Genomic DNA, 22,103 nt, shown 5'->3' with positions numbered 1-22,103 from the left:
TTGTGGTTATTAATTTTTGCACCATCATGCAGAAAGTGAAAGTAAAAATCTAGATTGCTGGAGTTTAAACTGTGAAAATGGATATGCTATCTGAAGCTGATTTTTCTTGTCCTGTGTGTAAGGATATCTTCAAGGATCCTGATGTTTTATCATGTGGACACAGTTTCTGTAAAGAGTGTCTTCAGCAGTTCTGGAGAATCAAGGAAACTCGGGAGTGTCCTCTCTGCAGGAATAGATCCTCAAATAAACCTCCTCCTAATCTGGTGTTAAAAAACTTGTGTGATCTGTTCCTGAAAGAGAGAAATGAGAGGCGTTCATCTGGATCTGAGGAGATCTGCAGTTTACACAGAGAGAAACTCAAACTCTTCTGTCAGGAGGACAAACAGCTGGTGTGTTTAGTGTGCAGAGATTCGCATACACACAACAATCACACATTCAGACCGATCGGGGAAATTGTTCCATCATACAAGGTAAGACAGGTTTAAATATGAAGATAAAAACTTATACATGATATGTATCATAAATGTATCATTTTGCTCATATGCATTTGTTTGTTTTTCTAGGAGGAGCTCAATACAGCACTGAAGTCCTTACAAGAGAAGCCTAAACACAATGCAAAAATTAAAGGAGAGTTTGAGAAAATGGTTCAACACATAGAGGTGAGAACAAACTTTTTAACATTTTTGCTAATTTAATTAGAGGAGATGAAATTATCCCTTATTGAACACACATAGGGATTAAAATGATGACCAAGCAGGAGCCTCTACTGCTTCATCAGTGGCGGAACTAAGACGTCAGCGGCAATCCCACTGACGCTTACCTATCATCTTTTGCATTTTGATGTCAACAAATAACCCAGCCAAATTAAGTAATCCAAGTATCAAAACAACAACAAAAATAATTTTAAAGACACATATGTGTACTACATATCGATGTAATCACCCTATGGGATTAACTATGTTTGCATTTGTATATTTAATCAAACAAATATGATCCCACGTGTAGCCCATTTTGAGCCCATGCACACATTTCCCATTAATTACTCAACTGGGAACCACATGAGGAGCCCACCTGAGTTCACCTATGTGCGTCCTAGCTGGGTCACCCAAGTGGGCCCCAGATATGATGCCCATGCAGATCACATGTCTAGCCCATTTTGAGCACATTCGCAAATTTCCATATTAACGTGTTTGCTGGAAAGTCTGAGAATACAGGCAATGTCATTAATATTCATAAGCTCAATAGCATGTCAGTCATTAGGTTAGAAATGGGCCATACAGTGTTTGCATTGCAAAGGGATGGCGCAAAAGAAGGGTGCTATTTTGCCAAAATCATCCTCTAAAAATCTTAAAATATGAAAATAAGCATATTTTGCATGCTTATTTGCTCATGCTTTCCTGTGGACATTGCTGTTAAAATGAATAGAGGAAAAAGAGGATGCAGAACAGAAAAACACAAAGGGAAAATGAAATATTTCATTTAGATTTTCTTTTTTGTTGTAAGTCATTGAGTCAACACTTTCAATGACTAATGTTAATATTAGTTCATTTCCGAGTATCTCTATTGCTCAAAAAACAGAATGCGTGCCTTTTGAGAGAAACTGGGGAGATTGTGAACAGGTATAGCTAGTCATCTTTGGCCAAAAAATGTCATTTTTGTATTCAAAATAGGTCATTTGTGAAAGTCATGGAGATCCGATGACTTTTAAAATTATTTTTACATACAATAGTGTCTAAATATAAATCCGAAAGTAAAACGTTCACAGTGAGCTTTACATTAATCTTGTGTCATAAAAACATTCTGAGAATCAGCCAAACGCTCAAGTGCTCTTCTTCATGAGCATTTGAGTATGTGGTTAAAAACTAGATTAGTGCGGCATCTGCGGTTAAAAACTAAGCTCAGAATCGATTTCGGAGAGAATCACGATGCATTTGGAAAATTATTAATGAGTCGCGATGCATTGATTTATCATTGCAGAACTATTGCTTTCATTTGTTTGCCTTAATTTAATGGTTTGCATGCATTTGTAAAAGTAGAAACCATTTTATTTAAATTTATACTTTCATTGGAGCACATAAACTGCATATTGCAAGTTGTCTCCAAAGGTTTCTTATTTAAAGCAACAGAGGACCCACATCGAAAACATTAAGCTAAAGAGGTACACTGTGCATCAAAAAGTGAGGCCAAGTGAGTCCTACCCAAGCGTCAATATGTTGGGAGTGAAAATGTGTTGCTGCAGCCATCTAGTGTTTATACTAGTAATATCATCTCATTTTCCTTTCTTCAGCAATCTTCCATTTAAAGGGATAGGTCATCCAAAAATTAACATTTGCTGTTAATTTACACGCCCTCAGGCCATCCAAGATAGTGGGTTTGGATTGCAGGTAATAATATTGTACATAATATTCAGTTTCTTACACAGAGTGATCGTTTCACCTCATTAGACCTCAATATATTGTCAGGAGCCACTGGTATTAATTTTGTGACTCACCAAGGACCACAGTTTCACCTAAAAATCCTCTTGGACAGGCTGAGTAAATTAACATGACATTTTCATGGGGTAGCTATTGCGATAACAGATTTGGTTGGATTTGGTCCGTGGGCTGTCGATTTGAATAGGTCAGTTCTAGGCTGCATGCATCTTTGAGATGACTAAAGTGAATGTGATTGATTTTTAGTCTCAAGTGGAGAACACAGAGCGTCAGATTAAACAGCAGTTTGAGAAGCTTCATCAGTTTCTCAGAGATGAAGAAGAAGCTACAATCACTGCTTTCTAAAGGTCTGATTTCAGATCATGGATTGATTGATTGATTGATTGATGATTTTTTTGAGATGTTGATGATAAATTGTGTATTTGTTCTGCAGAAGTTTCCAGTCGCAATAAACAGGTGAGTGATCTGCTGGTGTCTCTGGTCTCTCTACTTTTGAAGTCAAAGCCACTGCAGTTCTGACTCCTGAATGTTCTTCCAGAGTCCAGATCTCACAGCCGGATCCACAGACGCCTTCTGGAGCTTTGATTCATGTGCCACGTTACATGGGAAACTTGGCATTCAGAGTTTGGAGGAAGATGCAGGACATTGTCCAAAACAGTGAGTCTAGAGAAGACCTGTGCTCTTATACATGAAACAGGATATATTTACCGATTTGATGATGTCTGATGCATTTGATCAATAAGACAAATGTTCATAATTTATGGCAATATGTGTTTGGTTCACTCTTGATCATTATATGAACATCAGAATAAAAGCAGCTATTGTTTATGTCTCCTCAGCTCCTGTGATTCTGGATCCAAACACGGCTCATCCAGGGCTCGTCCTGTCTGATGATCTGACCAGTCTGAGATCCAGTGAGAACAAACAACCACTTCCTGATAATCCAGAGAGATTTGATGATTTTTACTGTGTTTTGGGTTCAGAGGGTTTTAACTCAGGAACACACAGCTGGGATGTGGAGGTTAAAGAGAGTTCATCCTGGAGCGTTGGAGTAACTACAGCATCAAACCAAAGGAAGGGATTTGATTTATTCAAAACTAATGTTTGGAGTGTCTGGTATGGACAGACTAAATGGTCTGGCTTTTATATTAAACAGAGACTTGACTGTGTCAGAGTTGATCTAGACTGTGACAAAGGAAGAGTGGCATTCTCTGATCCTGTAACTAGCACACATCTACACACATTTACAGACACCTTCACTGACACTGTCTTTCCGTTCTTTCGTAGTTTTGACCCTCTGAGCATCTTACCATTCAACAGTGGGTAAGCGTTGTAGGTCATGCATGAGTGGATTAGTAGTCTTCGGTGCCCCTGAGCAGTAATACGTAGACTGTCCCAGACCATGCTGCTGAGTTAACAAAAAAAATGTTTTATTTTTCCAACTAGTATTATGTTGCTTATTAGCATGCCTATTACTAACATAATGGCTGTTTATAAGTACTTATAAAGCATATATCAGTGCCTAATTCTGCATGACCATATTTTAGATGCCTTAATCCACCTCATTCCTAAACATAACTACTACCGTACTAACAGTGGCAGATGGTCAATAGGGGGCTCCGCCCCATCAAGTTAGCCAAAGAAGACAAATACTTCAACATGTTAAAAATCTAATATATATTGCAAAATAATCACACAATTGCATTATTTAGTCAGACTATTTGACTGGCAGTCATGTTAGCACCTATGAAAAATCTAATGGGTGTCTATTAGGTCAGTACATTTTTGGAATGCATGTGACATGAGGTTGAGCCCTAATTGGCTTGTTTCAGATTTTCCTTTAGATCTTATCCCACTTTAGATCTTATACAATCAATATTGTTTTTATATTTCATGTGATAGGCATAACTTACATCGCATCTAGTGAACAAACTCAATCAAAGCTCCATGATCCGTGTTTTTTTTTTTTTTTTTTGTCATTTGAACAGCTTTTTTTTAAGATAAAATTGAATTTACTTTAATCATGGAAAAGATATTGCGCTTATTTGACAGTTGAGATCAATCCTTTTATCGTTTTCACTGTTTATTTCAAAGTCCTGTCACCGAAGGGTTGTGGGCAACTACACAGAAAGTAACTGAAACAATGCAGTTTAACTTGAGGCGATCGTCTGGGTTCAAGCACAATGGTTTGTGTAGAGGATTCAGTTACACAATGGTCCCTTTTCAAGTAAATTTTGAGTCTTTATAAGTATTAAACTTTTATAAGTATTTATAAGTAGTATTATTGTATGCACAATATTCAAATTGGCAAATATATTGTCAAAACCATTATAATCAGGCTTTTGAATGAATGATTGTCTAAGTATTTAGCATTTACAGTTTTTGCATAACAGTTACTTATTATATTAGGCTTTATTAACCTTTATAAAAAATATATATATATGCAATTTCTTACTACTTACTATTTCTTAGTACTTTTCTTACTTCTTACTAAGTCAATTTATTTTCACAGTTTTTAAATCTATCCTATGGCTTCCTCGTGTAGACAGCATTAATGTTATGGCCTTCATCTCTGAACCTCATTATGGCTAATATTATTCTGTAGCTTGTTCTTGTAAATGTTAGATCAAGTAGGAACTTTGTACTCTGACGAACTATGTAACTTGTGATTACAGATATAATCTGTTCTAAGATCTGATCATGCATGCAGTAAAATATAACATTAAGATCATGTGAACTGCAACTGTAAATGCAAAATTATTACTTAGGATTACTTAATTATTTAAGTTAAGGCAACATTTGGTTTTACAGTGTCATTTATCCTCAACTCATTTATTTCTAATGTTTGTTTCTCTCCCTTCAAAGAAACCTAAAACAATTCAAAGAAGCCTAAAGCAATATGACAGGATGGTCTTGTTTCCAATAAACATCTATTATTCTGTAGCTACGGTGCAGTGTTTCAGTAGAGCTGCTTATAGATTTCAGCTAGTAATGTAGGCATGTGCTCCCTGCAGACTATTTCACATTTTTGTTGACATGTAGGATAATGCAGAACAGATGCAGATACCAGTATCTTCAAAGACTGATAATCAGCGCTATAAGCAGATGTGTGTTTATCACTGACTTCAGCATGTGAAGAAATAATTTAGACAAATATTGGTAACACTTTCTATGAAGCCTGTATTTATAATGCATTACGAGGACATTCTTAATGCATTATAATGCATGCATAATGCCTTATAAACAGCATTATAATATGTTATATAATTTTATAAACAATCATAGCAACAGTTACGATGCACTATAATACTTACCTTGTGTGCTTATAACTTTGATGAGTACAATGCATTATATCACCAGATGAAGTATGCATTTACAATGCATTATAAGGGCGTTCTTATATGTATGTTCTTATTATGCATTTTAATACATTAAGAATGCCCTTATAATGCATTGTAAATGCAGGCTTCATCTGGTGTTATAATGGTAAGTATTATAATGTGTTGTAACTGTTTTTATGATTATTAATTAGATGATACAGCAAATCATAATTGTGTTTATAAGGCATTACGTGTGCACTATAGTACATTAATAATACCCGTATGAAGGATTATAAATGGAGACTTTATCTGGTGTTATAATGCATTGTACTCATCAAAGTTATAAGCACAAAAAGGTAAGTATTATAGTGCATTGTAACTGTTGTTATGATTATTTATAAAAAATATATAACATATTATAATGATGTTTATAAGGCATTATGCATGCATTATAATGCATTAAGAATGTCCTTATAATGCATTATAAATAGAGGCTTCATAGAAAGTGTTACCCAAATATTTGCTCATGACAGACCCTGGAGAAACTTGCACATACTCACCAACCAATAAATCCTAACCCTAAGTCACACAAAATAGTATCTCAATGTGTTCTCTCGTATTTATTTTGAAAGCATTTTGTTTACATTAACTTGAAGTAACTGTGATGTTCCTGTCTGACCTGCTCCACAACATACCTAAGGATCATCATAAACTGATCCACCCTTTTAAAACACTTACCGAGAAAAAAACTGTTGCATTATTTTACTCCTTCGGTCACACGGTTTTTGCGTGTTATTTCTGGATATAATCAGGTAGGAATCAGCAGTCAGAGGAGAACAAAAGCAAAAACACTTTCTTGGAGATTTTCGAGAAGTTTGTTTCTGAACAGTCAGCAGATCTTCGGGTTTCTTTTGGTTATTCGTTTCACTTTTGTCAGAAAGTGAAAGTAAAGTTTCAAAGTCAAAACAGTCAAACGGTGAAAATGGATTCACTATCTGAGGAAGATTTTTCTTGTCCTGTATGTCATGATATCTTCCAGACTCCTGTTGTTTTATCATGTGGCCACAGTGTCTGTAAAGAGTGTCTTCAAGAGTTCTGGAGAACCAAGGAAACTCAGGAGTGTCCTGTCTGCAGGAGAAGATCCTCAAGAGATGATCCTCCAATTAGTCTTGCGTTTAAAAACTTGTCGTTTCTGAAGCATAAAAATGAGAGGCGTTCATCAGGATCTGAGGAGATCTGCAGTTTACACAGTGAGAAACTCAAACTCTTCTGTCTGGAGGACAAACAGCCTGTGTGTCTAATGTGCAGAGATTTACAACAACATTTCAATCATACATTCAAACCCATCAGTGAAGTTGTTTCATCAAATAAGGTAAGACAAATGTCTCTTGTTTCATACAGCATGTAAAGGACAATAAGGAGCATGTTTGTGTTGTTCTTGGCTTGCTATTGTGTCGAGTTGTTTACGCGATACTGAGATAAAGGCTCTCATTAAGTCCCAGAGCTTTTAAAAAAGTTTGTAACACGTTCAGTCACCTTTTTCCTCGTTATTAACTGTATTCTCTTAGCATCTGGAATTGTATGTATTTTATTTTGTTGAATTCTAGGAGGAGCTTCAAGCAGCACTGAAGTCCTTAAAAGAGAAACTTCAACATGATGAAAACATTAAAGAAGAGTTTGAGAAAACTATTCAACACATCAAGGTGGGGACACAGAAAAATGGTTCATATGCTTTCATTTGCCGTTTGGAATGCAGTAGGCCTACTATTAGATGCACCAAACTCACGCACTGACAGACTTTCACATGCACTTTGTGTTTGTTCGTCCTGAAGCTTGATTGCTGCTGTGGTTAAATGCACTTGCATTTGCGAATACTTTTATATGAAATTGATGTACACACAGTCATTTATGTTTTCAGAGCAGGACAAAACCTCTGATATATATTGAAATAGATCTGTGCATTAATTTGAATGCAGCCTGTTAAAGCTGCCACAGTCTATTCTCATTAGTGAGCTAATAATCAAATGGCAGTAATGCTGAGGAAAAGAGAAAAAATAGGCTCATTCACTGAGTTTCATTGAGTTTTGCCGGTTTCTCGTTCTGGCGATATCACTTTTAGCACAGCTTAGCATCATTGAATCCTACAAGACCAATATAGCATTGCGTTCAAAAATGACCAGCATGTTTTGATATTTGTACTATTTAAAACTTGACTCTTCTGTAGTTAGTGCATTATATTATTGTGCCTGCTGCGTCTGTATTATGGCAGTAAACTTTCTTGACTATTATGCCAGAATGGAAGTGTAGTTCCTAATCTTATCCGCCCAGAAAATCACAGCTTTAAGATTCCCATCCCTAATTATGGGGTATGTTGATTGATTGAGATGATTAAAGTGATTGTAATTTGATTTCAGTCTCAAGCTGAGCACACAGAGCATCAGATTAAACAGCAGTTTGAGAAACTTCACCAGTTTCTCAGAGATGAAGAAGAAGCTACAATCACTGCACTGAGAGAGGAAGAGGAGCAGAAGAAGCAGATGATGAAGGAGAAGCTGGAGGAGATCAACAGACACATCTCAGCTCTTTCACACACAATCAAAGACACAGAGGAGATGATGAAAGACAATGACATCTGCTTTCTACAGGTCTGAATTCAGATCATTGATTGATTGATTGATTGATTGATTGATTGATTGATTGATTGATTGAGTTGTTGATGATAAATTGTGTGTTTGTTCTGCAGGAGTTTCCAGTCACAATGGAAAGGTGAGTGATCTGCTGGTGTCTCTGGTCTCTCTGCTTCTGAAGCCAAATCCACAGCAGTTCTGACTCCTGAATGTTCTTCCAGAGTCCAGATCTCACAGCCGGATCCACAGACGCCTTCTGGAGCTTTGATTCATGTGCCACGTTACTTGGGCAATCTGCCGTTCAGAGTCTGGCAGAAGATGCAGAACATCATCCAATACAGTGAGTCTGGAGAAGATATATGCTCTTACACATACACTAAAAATTATGTATGGGTGAAGATTCACACATTTTAGCATTCTGTGTGAATAACCAGATGAGCTAAAATGATTTTTAAACAATAGAGGGACAGGATACTCACATTTACAGTTTGAGGGAAAGTCCATTTATTTCAATAATTTGTTTTAAATAGCAAAATGTCTATGTTATATTAGTTCACTACACACAATGTGAAATATTTCAAGCCTTTATTTGTTCAGTTTTGATGATTATGGATTAAAGACAACAACAAAAAATTCAGTTTTTGACAAAATTAGAATATTTCATGTGACCAAAAAAAAAAAGGATCTTCAACACATGTTGGCCTTCTGAAAAGTGTGTTAATGTACTGTATTATGTCCTCAGTACTTTGTTGGGCCTCCTTTTGCACTAATTCCAGCATCAAGGCGGCATGGCATGGAGGCGATCAGCTTTTGATACAGTTGAGGTGTTATGGTAGCCCAAGTTGCTTTGATATTGGCCTTCAGCTCCCCTGCATTTCAGGGTCTCTGTTCCGTCATCCTCCTTTTGACAATACCCCATAGATTTTCAATGGGGTTTAAGTCAGGTAAGTTCGCCGGCCAATCAAGTACAGTTATTCCATGGCTATTAAACCAGGTACTGGTAGTTTTGGCTTTGTGGGCAGGTGCCAAATCCTGCTGGAAAATAAAATCATCATCTCCAAAAAGCTTGTTGGCAGCAGGAAGCATGAAGTTCTCTAAAAATTTACTGGTAGACAGCTACATTGACTGTGGACTTGATAATATACTGATACTGCGCTCTGTGAGCATCCAGTTTCTTTTACAATTGCCTTTTGAGACTTTTCCTCCTTATGGACGGGTCAATGATGGTCTTCTGCACAACCGTCAAGTCAGTAGTCTTCCCCATGACCCTGAAGCCTACTAAGCCATACTGAGACAATTTAGGCTACAATGTTGAACTTTGTTATGATATTCTAATTCTGTGAAATACTGGAATACTGGAATATGTTTTTTTTTATCTTTAATCCATAATCATTCAAATTTTAACAAATAAATGCTTGAAATATTTCACTTTGCATGTTGTGAACAAATATAACATACAAGTTTCACTTTTTGAAACAAATTATTGAAATAAATGGACATTGATTCACCAGATCATTCACATTTTTAATGATTTTGAAAAGTTTGTACAGTTTCTGTTGACATGTAGTCAAATCTAAAATTCTTCCATCACATATTTACTATTACAATACTGACAGTGATCAGATGAAAATGTGTGATGAGTATTCATAATTCAAAATCATCGTTCAGCTCACTTTTGATCATGACATGAACATCAGAATAAAAAAAAAAAAATGGTTACTTGTGTCTCATCAGCTCCTGTGATTCTGGATCCAAACACTGCAAATCAGTGGCTTGTCATGTCTGATGATCTGACCAGTGTGAGAAACAGCAGGAACAAACAAGCGCTTCCTGATAATCCAGAGAGATTTGACTATTATCCATGTGTTCTGGGTTCAGAGGGTTTTAACTCAGGAACACACTGCTGGGATGTTGAAGTTAAAGACAGTTTAAAGTGGAGTCTTGGAGTAACTACAGCATCAAACCAAAGGAAGGGAGGTGATTTCTATACCACCGAAGTCTGGGGTGTGCAGTATGGACTGACTACACTATATGGTTTTCCTGTTGAACAGGATCTTGAGCGTGTGAGAGTGTATCTGGACTATGACAGAGGAACGGTGTCTTTCTTTGATCCTGTTGCTAAGACACATCTACACACATTTACAACCACCTTCACTGACAATGTGTTCCCATTCTTCTGGATTTCAGCATTTTCCACCTTGAGAATTGTACAGTACTGTCAGTAAATATTGCATCTGTAGGTCTGGATCAGTCTGCCTTCGCTGATTCTTAAAAATAATCTCTAACAGTTAAAAATGAAATAACAATCCTGTTATTTATCCTGTGCTGATAATCTGATCATCTGACTCATTCTATTCTGGTTAAAAGGGCATCTTATAAGTTTTTTTGTACATCGCTTATTTTACAACCAAAAAGTCAGCTAAAGCAAACACTAAAATCACTAAAATGGTGACACTCAAAGTTTATCATGTTTTTGCTAAACAAGGCATTTTTCAAGATAACTATTGTAGCCAAGCCACTAGGAGGAAATGTGTCACCTCCGGTGATAGGCAGGATCCTATTTAAATGCACACTTCCGATCAGTAGATGAGCTTGTCCGTCGCTGGAAGAACAATTTCTGGTATTTTTCTTATTTCATTTTTATTTTTTTGGCATGTTATTCCTTTCGAAGAGAGTGTTAATGTGTAATTTCGTCTCAGTTGATTTTAAGATGTGTCCCTTAGACGCCCTGCTGAAAAAAACCCCAGATAAAACCAGCATAAGCTGGTTGGCTCGTCTTAGCTGGTTTAAGATAGAAGTAGCTGGTTTTAGCTGGTGGTTTCTCAGCCTGACTAGCTAAAACCAGCGTGACCAGCCTGAGAAAGTGGCCCCTCTAAACCCCTCTAAAACCAGCTTGGTAACCAGCTATGACCAGCCTATGCTGGTTTTAGCGTTTTTTTTTTTTCCTTCAGCAGGGCGTTTTCATACTAATAATGAACTAAATAACTTGTGAATACTGAATGAACAACACTATATAGTGCATGTTAACAATTGACCGACTGTTAAAGTAAATTTTTTTTGTTGTGAAATGAGACACAAGATTGGGTTCACGAGAACGAGACAAGATTTTGTAACTTTTTTAAAGAGATCCTCAGTGATGAACTATATAAAGGAAAATTGTAATTTGTTCAAAAAAAATGTAGTCGCATTTTGATATAAGCTTGTACTTTATGAAATTAAACGTATAGTTTTAATGAATTATATACAATAATAAACATGTAAACTAATGCTGCATGATTTTGTGTAAACTGAAAAACGATTTTTTTTATAAACTGGAGATCACAATTCTAAAGAAAAAAAGGGATGAGAAATCTAAACAAAATTATGTAATTTACTAGTGGTCTAAGTCTAAATTTTAATAAAAATAAAAAATAAAAAAAGAGCCAGTGTCTCAATTAATAAAGACTTGTTTCACTATTGGAATTTCTTGAATGTATTATTTAATGACAAATACTTTTTTTAAAGTGCAGTTGTCGCCACCTCCTGGCAAAGAGGATTAACGTTACTCTAAATGTTATGAGATACTTTCGTTTTGATCGCTACTGTAGATAATAAGTGTTTATTACGGTGGCCGAGAGAGGCCAACACGCTGCAAACAAGAAAACACATGCAAACAGAAAAAACGACAACAAATTAAGAAAACATCTTCATCAGTTTGATAACACAGGCGCTGCAAATACGAACCCATCTGGAACCTGATTATTTTGTTCAGTGGCTGTTGGTCAGAGCAGAGGTGTTATCGGTGAACTACCGCCTTTTAGTGATAGTATAGTATCACTTAAAGGTGATAGTGATATAAATAATCAGGTAATATGGTGATATCAATAATCAGGTCCCAGATGAGTTCGTCACTTTTTGAGGTCCCCCTGAAACATTTCCGTTGTGGACCGTGCTATATGCAGCGCCTTCGTGTGTTCGCAGCGCGTTTCTGAGTTTGGTTGTGTTGTGAGAATTTGCAGCGCGTTTCCGTATTTGTGTTTGCGTTGCGAGTATTTGCAGCGCCTGTGTTGTCAAACTGATGAAGACGTTTTCTTAATTTGTTGTCGTTTTTTTCTGTTTGCATGTGTTTTCTTGTTTGCAGCGCGTTGGCCTCTCTCGGCCACCGTAGTTTATACCTAAACTATAAGCTTTTGTCCCAGTACTTATGTTATTTAAATATCTGTAACAAAGAAATAATGATGATTTTGTGGTTAAAAAGACTGTGTTGCTTTCTGAAACAGCAGCAGTAAGAATGCAGATTTGAATGTCTTCAATAACTTTCACATTGTATGCTTCAGTGGAGCGCGTGAAACAGTTGTAATAGACATTGCTGAATTGTTGTCATTCATGAATAAGATTGTGTGGGTGTTTCAATAGAAATCATGATATTTTAACTATTAGTCATGCAGCTCTAATGTAAACACTGCAAAATGTTTGCCATGATATCGTCTCGTTCAGATCTCGCGGGACACATCGGAATATTGCGAAATCTTGTGCTACGAGATCTTGTCACACCCCTAATATATATATTTATATTAATTACTCAACTGGGACCACATGAGGAGCCCACCTCAGGTGAGTAACCTGCTGATGTCTCTTTTGAAGCCAAAGCCAATGCAGTTCTGACTCCTGAATGTTCTTCCAGAGTCCAGGTTTTAAAGCCGGATCAACGGACGCCTTCTGGGACTATGATTAATGTGCCACGTTACTTGGGAAACTTGGCATTCAGAGTTTGGAGAAAGATGCAGGAGTCACATTGTCCAAAACAGTGAGTCTAGAGAAGACCTGTGCTCTTATACATGAAACAGGATATATTTACCGATTTGATGAAGTCTGATGCATTTGATCAATAAGACAAATGTTCATAATTCATAGTAATATGTGTTTGGTTCACTCTTGATCATTATATGAACATCAGAATAAAAGCAGCTGTTGATTGTGTCTCAAAATCTTCAGTGCCACCCTTCCCCTACCATTGGAAACCTGGAATGATAATGCTGTGTCTTCTATGGACGCAGTTGTAAATAAAAAAAAAAACTAATTTAGATGTTTGGCAGTGTTTGAGTCTTTTTAATGATACACATAGTTACACGGCCCACATAGGTAAAGGGGTGCCGAGCCAGTGGTGGTTTTGAGGGCAAACATTAAAGGTCCCATATTGTCAAAATTGAAATTTCCTGGCTTTTTTCATGATAACTGAGGTCTAGGGGCTATGTAACTACCATATAAGTTTCAAAGCAGTCAATCCGCAGTAAAATACACACATCCTGCATAGCTGTTCCTTTTCACGAACTGCTGACTTCCATAAAAATGTGACGTCCGATGTACTCAGTCACCGTCTTCAGTGACCACCCTAACCACCAACCACCGTCCCACCCTCCTTTTATGAAACCTCCGACAACATCGTTTCCATTCCATTGCTAAGCAACAACAACACAGAAACAAATCGAGAAAATGCTGTTCAGTCTATGGATGTCAGTAAACTACATCATTGCATAGGCTTCCGAACAATGTTAATATAAGAGACCACTTGCACGTCAATTTTAGCCTCTTTCACACAGCCATTCTGGAAAATACATGGATAATGTGTCCCATGATTGGTTCCGGAATTGTTTAATTTGGTTCATTCACACAGTTGTTTTCTGGAATCTGTGCGTGCTTTACACACAACTCATAAAGACATGTGATGTTTGGATTTGAGGTGTAATGCAACGCATACATTTCACTAAACTTAAACTAACCTGATGAACAATCTGTGCTTCAGCGCTGATAGTGAGGAGCTGCCTGATCGCTGCTTCATTCCACTTTGCACATATTTTTCCTTCGTGAAGAGTCACGGTAACGTGCATTATTACAACACTGCCTCCATGGCATTTAGTTCTGACTTTTGTTCACACAGCGCTCGTTCCCATAATTTTCTGGAATCAGCGCACATTGTGAAAGGGGTTTACTTAAGCAACAGTTACGTAACTTACTGCATTCGGACATCAACAACAACAACAAAAAAACCCTCCAGAAATGTGTACAATATGGGACCTTTAATGCCTTGAATGTTATGCAAGCAGCTATTGGTAGCCAGTGCAAATTGATGAAGACACAACTGAAGACACTAAAGACGTTTATTTTCTCATGATCTCTGTGGAGGAGGATTAAACAACAAAAACATTACAAGCTCCACTTATTACAATAAAATAAACATAGTTCAACATACAATTCAACATAGTTAAAGCTGTGAATATTTCAATTCAAATCACTTCACACTTTTTCATCATCAGACATTGAATAATCCATAATCATCTTCTAGACTTCACTAGACTTCAGAAATAGTCTGTTTAAAACTAAAGCCTATAATATGCTATTAAACAGCCTATAATATACTGTAGCAGCAGAAATGAAACAAATATGTAATGATTATATAAGCCAATATGTATGTAGAAAAAGCTGAAAAAACTAAACTAAAAACTGCCTTTTTAATTCAACTTTCAATTCAATTTCTTTATTCTTTTCCAATGTAGCCAGTCTACATGTAAGCAGTTTTTACTGCAAAGGAGATTATAATGGCATTCTCTCTGACACCAATATACAGAACCAATGTTACATCTAAAGAATACATATTTTGATCTTTGTTTCTTACTCTCCTTCGCTTTATATCATGGCTTGTGCTATGCTGTGCTGTAATATTATTGCCCACATATGTCATACTCCAGGATTCTCCAACTACATTTAATGGGGAAAACACTTAATCTGGCTTAATGGGCTAATACAGTGATAAAGACCAAACTCACTATTGATTATAAATGATCCAAACAATATAGAAGTAAGCAAATGAGGCCAAATACATTTGTCATTGTTTTACTTCAATAGCTGGGAGCCATGAACCATAATGCCATCAAACTTTTTTGCTTTAAGATGATTGGATCCCTTCAGAAAATATGTTTTGACTGGTACCCAAAACCAATCATCAGAGTTTTGTTCAACCAATTTTATTTATTAAAATTCTAATTATTAAATAATAGCAATTATAATTAAACTACAAATAAATGAATTAAAAAAAAATGATTCTAAGTTCAAATTAGTTTAGCTAACTACTGTATCTGTTTAAAAGAAAGAATGATTGCTCTCTTGAAAGGTTGCTATCCCTAAATCTAGTCTAATCCTTCAATTTGCCCAACGTGGAAAGCATATTTATACTGTCTCAATTGTTCACTATCCTTTCTACAGTGCATTATGTTCCATTCACTATAAGGAAACTAGTAAAAGAGTGAACAAGTTTTTTTTTTTTTTTTTTCCAGATACAGTTTTTGAGTCTTATGAGGGGGAATTGTATGTTTATATTTTAGATTGTTCTTTAAATCAGTGGTATAAACGTGTTTTTTTATGTCTTATCTGTTCTATCAGTTCTAACAGTCAATTTTTCTAAACTTTGAATAGCATCATGTTTTTCGTGTGTTCGCCATTCAGGTGGAATCTCACCACGACCCTTGAATGTTTTATTATAATGTTTTTCCAGATCTTTCTGGAATCTGCACACAAACCACTTCCAGTAGGGTAGTTCAGAGCAGTCAGAAGTGATGCTCCACTCTGCATAAACCCCTCCTGCTTTTCTGTATTCATTGTATGGAAACAATTCATTTGAAGCATGAAATTTTAATCCACTTGTCACTAAAGATGTGCAAAAAACAGCACTGAGATCATCTGTTTGATGATAATACCATCCATTGACTCCATCCACTCTGTGGAAAGGAACACTGTGATCTCCAGGATGATTTTCTATGGTGTTGGTGCAGATGGCTGCACAGAATGGACACTGAACCCAACAGCACTGACAGAAATGATCAATCAGAAGCCCTTCTGGCCTAAACTCAAAGTCCAGTTTTTCATCAAATGTATCTGTGTTGAACTTGCTGCTGATCTCAGACATTTTTTTAGGAAATTTATCGCTTATCACTTCTTCTAGGAGTTTGAAATCATTAACATCATCATGTTTCACTCCACTGAGGTCTTTTTCAGAGAAGATCAACAAATCTTTGAGCTGCTGTGTGAAACTCTCCAACCACAAACCAACATCTCCACAGTACACTTGAACATGTTCAGTAGATTTATATGCTGATTCCACGATCGTCGTCTTCAGAAGTTCAATGTTCTTCTTCATCTTGAGTAAAACACTGACACTGAATTTATCAGAGATGTACCGACTTACTTCATCTCTGATGAAACTCTTGAAGTGATCTTTGGGAGTTTCAATGTAGTCCATGTATTTGTCAAAATCCTCCTCTTCTGCTAATCTCTTTAAGATGTGTTTCTCCAAATTTGACCTGTTTCCATTCAGTGATTCACAGTTTGATATCATTTCATCTGCTAAATCTTTAGCTGTCTGCTTGTAGACACTCTGTTCAATGGGCTCTTTGAGTTTCTGACAGATTATTTCAGCAAAAATTGCCGTCGATGTTGCTCCACGACAGTATTCCTGGAAAATACTATAGTACTCTTCTCTCTTCTTCTCAACATATATTTTAGGATCATTGGCATCCCTGAACAGTCTGTGTTGGTCAGTGATTATATTGTTTGCTCTCTCACAGATCCACAGAACCAAATCCATGAAGAAATCATTCTTAAACACATATTTGACTGGTCCTCCTTCATGTTTTACAATTCTTGCCTTGATGTAGTCAATGAGTTGTTGAATGCAGCTGATATTGTAGCCCATCTTTGAAATGTTAAATGACTGAATCATTTTGTCTGTTTGCTCAGAGACATCTGTGACTAATGATTTTATTTGAACGTCATCTTCTTTAGATAGAGGACCATAACCAAACCACCCCCTGAATTTGTCTTCAACTTGTTCTTTCATTCCACTGGATGTTTTTAATTGTACATAAGCTGAATAACTCTGTACAGTGGCAACTTTGTTGTACTCACTGCTGTCCCTACAGAGGTCTACATGAACACTTTCGTAGCTGTTACTGAGAATCCCTCTCACATCTCTCATTATGTCAATGTCTTTGATTGAAGGAGTGTCTCTGATGATCTTCTTTACACTCTGTTCCCAAAACAAATTAAACTCTTTCTTCAGTGTTTCTTCATCATTATTTTTGTCTTTGAGTTTTAAGGCAAGGGCTTTACTCTTTTCATAAAGAGTGTTTTCATGTTGTGTCCTTTGAGCATCAATCTTTTTCTTCAGGTCTCGCTGCTGAAGAATCTCATTTAATTTCCTATTTGTTTCTCTCACAATATTTTCTTCAACATCTTTGATTTTAATTTCAAATGATATTGTCCACTGAATAAGTATATCTTTATTTTTGTCTTTCTCAAAGAATTCTGACATTGATTTTTTTACTTCTTCACTTGTCCTCTTCAGTTCTCCTAGAAGACCAGTTTCCTCAACCTCATGAATTGCTTCATTTTCTATTTTGTTGTATAGCTTGTTCTCAGTTTCCCTCATGGCACTGCGGAGACTCCAAGACCATTTGCTGTATTCAGTCTCCAGTCGTCTGTAAGCTGAAATCTCTAGTGAATTTCTGAAGCTGAAGACGAATCGTTCATTCAGTAAAGCCTCCCAGAGATCTTTAATACGATCTATTAAGTCTTTGAGCATAATTCCATGTGATTTTGAGACATTTGACAGAATAGTTTCCTTTAGTTCTTGAATGTTCTCACAGTAGTTTGGGTTTGGTGGTGCCATTGGTGGGCTGCCCTCCCAGAGCTGAGCAAAATACTTCACATCATTCTGAACATCAAATGCAATAACATCACTGAAACATTCAGCATCATAGACTTCATCTTTAGCAGCAAGTTTTGTCATCTCATCCAGTTTCTCCTGCAGTCGTCTTTTTCCCTCCATGTTTTTCTCTCCAGCTGTGATGTCTGAAACGTTCTGATGCACAAACACACAGCTGGGACTCAGTCTGACCTCCTTCATCCTCATGAAGGCCTGAACAACAATCTGAAGAGTCTCTTGCATCTCAGATGGGTTTTCTCCAAAGATGTTGATCAGGGTCAGATTTCCAAGACCCACAACAAATGTGGCCAATTCATTGTCATGATCTCTTGTTGATCTTCCAGCCAGTTCTAGAGCACGAAGACCCTCAGTATCAACAACCAGAATATAGTCAAAGTTCATCTGTGTTTTCATCTCATCTGACAATCTGACCAGCTGCATGAAAGCTCCTTTGGTGCACCTGCCAGCACTGACAGCAAACTGGAGTCCAAACATGGCATTCAGCATGGTGGATTTCCCAGAGCTCTGAATTCCCAAAACTGACAGCACAAAGACTCTCTGGTCTCCCAGTTTCTGGATGAGTTGATCTAGAACAGCAGAGATCCAGATCACAGGAACATGAGCAGCATCTCCATCCATCAGCTCCAGTGGAAATCCAGAGATCATCATCTCTGCTGCAAGACGCGGGAGAGAAGAGAAGTCAATCTGCAGGCCTTTCTTGCTCTCTTTCACAGAAAAACATGATTCATAGATCTGACCGATCTCTCTCATGATGTGCTCCAAACCAAAGGATGCAGCTTGAAGATCCTCGGATATTTTGTCAAGTTCTTCTCTGAGCTGCTCAGATTTATTGTGATTTTCTTTTAGTTTTACAACAGTTGACCACTTTTTATTATACTTGTGATGAAGAGTAGTAAGGTCAGCTGAAGTATATTCATCCAGGAGGATTCTGAGCCAGTTAAGAAAAAAAGTCTTCTCATGTTCATTATTTGAGTGCATTTCTTTAATAAAGTAATTCATAAATTCGCTGATGTTGGAATTATGTTGCTGTTTTCGTATATTATTCATTTCTGTTTTTTTCATACCTTTTTCCTGTTCTATTTGATCTGTTTGAGGTCGATATAGTTCTTTGTTCTTCTGACACCACTGATGCCACAGTTTCCCCTGATGAGGCAGAAATGATTCTTTGATCTCTGTCAGATTTTTCTTCTCCAGTGAAGTAATCATCTGCTGTGCTGCTTCCCTTCCTCTCCTGCAGTCATCATCATCTTCCTCATCTACTCTGATGTCTGAATTTTTAAACTTTAAGTTTGTGAAAACATTTTCATGTCTGTAAGATGTGTATGAGAGGCATTCATTTATAGCTCTTCTGAGTTCTTCTGAAACATCTGACTGATTTCTATTCTTAAGACCAATTATGAATTTCTCTTTCTTCATTTTCTTTACAGTAGATTCATCCTCTGTTAAAAGACAAATGAGTGGTATTTTTTTTTTGAACAGGTTCTGGATTTGTGCTGCACATCTGTCATTCTTATCTAGTTGTGGTAGAAGAACAACATTGACTGAGGCCATTTCAGTGAGGATCTGCAGCTGTTTCTCATGGTCTCCTGCATCACCGTGTAGATTACAGAACGCAAGACAGTCATTGAAGTTATCTGTGTCTTTCTCAGAGGGGCAGAACCAGGCGATCTCCACCACTCCATCCATCAGGACTCTGGTTCTGCTGCTGCCTGGGCAGTTCCTGTGGAAGAACGTGTTGTGTTTCTCGTTGATAAGACTGTTCATCAGCTGAGACTTGGACAAAGACACAGAGCCAAACCTGAAGAAAAACACCACTGGAGTTTCTGCCTTGTAGATTGGCTGGGTCTTACTGATGATTTTATTGTTGCTGTTTCTCATCTTCCAGCTTTTGTTGATTTGTCTGAATGTCCAGAGAGGAAACTCAATCTGTCGTGTGAATGGATCAGGAACAAGCAGAGGCAGAGCGTACTGACACTGGGACAGTTTAGTCACCATCAGCTGCTTCAGGAAACCATCAGAACAATGAAACACGGCCATCTGAACATCCATCGGGTGGATTCGCTCAGATTGGCTTGTTTTTGACAAAGGGACATATTCAAAAATATTTCCCTCATCCTCAGATGAGTCATTGTCACTTTGTTGTGTTTGATCCTGTTCAATGGCCTTTTTAACATTAATGTATCTTGCTCTGTAGTTCATTGTCAGTAGTTTTTGTAAGAAAGTCTGAATCAGTTCCCTTTCAGCACAAGACTCATAGGATTGTGATGGATGTTCATTTATCCGAAGAACATCTGCAGCTCTCAATTTGATGTTGCTTTTAAGATTAAGTCTGTCAAATAGAGGCTCTATTTTTTCACTTTCAGTCTTTTCCTGCTGTGTGTGTTGATCTGGATGGAATCCTCCTGCTCCAGGCCCTTTATTGTCCCTCTGTTAAATAGACAAAAAATACATGCATATACATTTTATTTTATTCAGTTTCATTTGCATTGAATCACATTCAGTATTGATAATACCAACTATCCCAACCCTAAACCTAGCTCTAAAATACCAAAACAATATTATTGCTGTACAGTGTGACAAAAAATTACTATAGATTAATGTGCGCATGCCCAGTATCTACAGCTGTATACCACCAGGCTGAGCCAGAGGTTGTTTAGTCAGTGTTGGACCATGACTGATGCAATACATAAGAAGTAACATTCATCATTTATTAATTATTTCATCAATTAATCTTTGATCATCTTGATTCAGAGAAAATTTTACTCATGTCTTGATCAGTCATAAACTTGCTTATTTGATTATGTGACCACCCAAGTGTGAACAGAGTTTTCCTGTCACTGTCATTGTAATGTTGTGGAAATTTTCAAGTTGGCATTAAACGGAAGTTGCATTTGTATTTTCTTTCCAATTGTGATGTATATCTGATTGAAATGCTCCCAGTACAGACACATTGGATGGGTTATTATAAGCAAGATGCTGATATTCTCTCTAGACAGAGTTTTTGCCTGCTCAATGACTGTTCACTTCTACCTGTTGAGACAATATGCTTTATTTTTGTAATTCCACTAGTCTCCATTAGTGTTTTAGAAAACCAAAATAGGGTTTTCTTTGGTAACACTTTAGTATAGGGAAGAATTCTCACTATTAACCAATTATAGTCAAACTTATTAGCATGCCTGTTATTAACATATTGGCTGTTTATTACTTATAAAGCACCTATTCTGCATGGCCATATTCTACATCCCTAATACCTAAACTTAACAACTACCTTACTAACTATTATTAAGCAGCAAATTAGGAGCTGTTGAGGCAAAAGCCATAGATAATGGTTTGTTAATACCGATAACTGGACCTTACAATAAAGTGTGACCATTTTTTATGAAGCTATTCTTTCTGAACTTATGCATTTCACAGAACTTATTCCGTATCTGTGATCTCTATGTGCAGTGGCACAGATCGGAAGAAAATGTCATTAACATAAAACAAGCCTTACATTTGTGTAAAAATTTTCTGTGAATGTTTACCTCATCGTTTGATTCAAAACCTTTAGTTAACTGCTTACAGTGGCTGTTTTCTGTTTCACACTTCTCTGTGTTTTCAGGTGAATCTGAAAGAGAAATAAAACAATAGTTAAATTTAACCATTTTAGGGTTCAACTGAAAACGAAAATTGTCATAATTTCCTCAGAATTGTTTCAATCCTATAATATTTACTTTCATTTGCAGAACACCAAAGGCAGTACAGTATGCTATGCACCTGATTACACACCTTTGATAACACAATGTGTGTATGGAGTGCCAGCAAAAGCATTATCTCATTTTTAAGGTCAACTTTGTCTATATTAGGGATGCAGCCGTTGTTTACCGACGAGAAATCAATGTTCATTATCAGTGTGAATGTGAGCAGCTCGTCAGTGAACAACGGCTGTGTGTAGTATATACGGCTCAATGTGAAATCACGCACCTGA

The 22,103-nt window shown here is 36.9% G+C and overlaps 3 protein-coding genes across 3 annotated transcripts; 2 read left to right on the top strand and 1 right to left on the bottom strand.

The window, feature by feature from the left end:
• Positions 1 to 77: 77 nt before the first annotated feature.
• Positions 78 to 4,136, top strand: LOC141342158 (zinc-binding protein A33-like). The gene is made up of 5 exons (XM_073846550.1): positions 78 to 470; positions 564 to 659; positions 2,866 to 2,888; positions 2,971 to 3,089; positions 3,272 to 4,136. Exons 1-5 carry the CDS (start codon positions 78 to 80, stop codon positions 3,757 to 3,759), a joined length of 1,119 nt encoding a protein of 372 aa, XP_073702651.1. The 3' UTR covers positions 3,760 to 4,136.
• A 2,516-nt stretch (positions 4,137 to 6,652) lies between these two features.
• LOC141331909 (E3 ubiquitin-protein ligase TRIM35-like) lies at positions 6,653 to 10,859 on the top strand. Its single transcript, XM_073836957.1, has 6 exons — positions 6,653 to 7,124; positions 7,360 to 7,455; positions 8,167 to 8,397; positions 8,496 to 8,518; positions 8,601 to 8,719; positions 10,114 to 10,859. Exons 1-6 carry the CDS (start codon positions 6,735 to 6,737, stop codon positions 10,602 to 10,604), a joined length of 1,350 nt encoding a protein of 449 aa, XP_073693058.1. The 5' UTR covers positions 6,653 to 6,734; the 3' UTR covers positions 10,605 to 10,859.
• A 3,557-nt stretch (positions 10,860 to 14,416) lies between these two features.
• LOC141331898 (interferon-induced very large GTPase 1-like) lies at positions 14,417 to 20,458 on the bottom strand. Its single transcript, XM_073836944.1, has one exon. It carries the CDS (start codon positions 20,333 to 20,335, stop codon positions 15,773 to 15,775), a length of 4,563 nt encoding a protein of 1,520 aa, XP_073693045.1. The 5' UTR covers positions 20,336 to 20,458; the 3' UTR covers positions 14,417 to 15,772.
• Positions 20,459 to 22,103: the final 1,645 nt, after the last annotated feature.

Source organism: Garra rufa, chromosome 1, assembly GCF_049309525.1.
Source record: "Garra rufa chromosome 1, GarRuf1.0, whole genome shotgun sequence".
In the NCBI taxonomy this organism is placed as follows: domain Eukaryota; kingdom Metazoa; phylum Chordata; class Actinopteri; order Cypriniformes; family Cyprinidae; genus Garra; species Garra rufa.
Note: the sequence above shows the minus strand (reverse complement) of the source record. Positions and strands in the feature narration are given on the sequence as shown.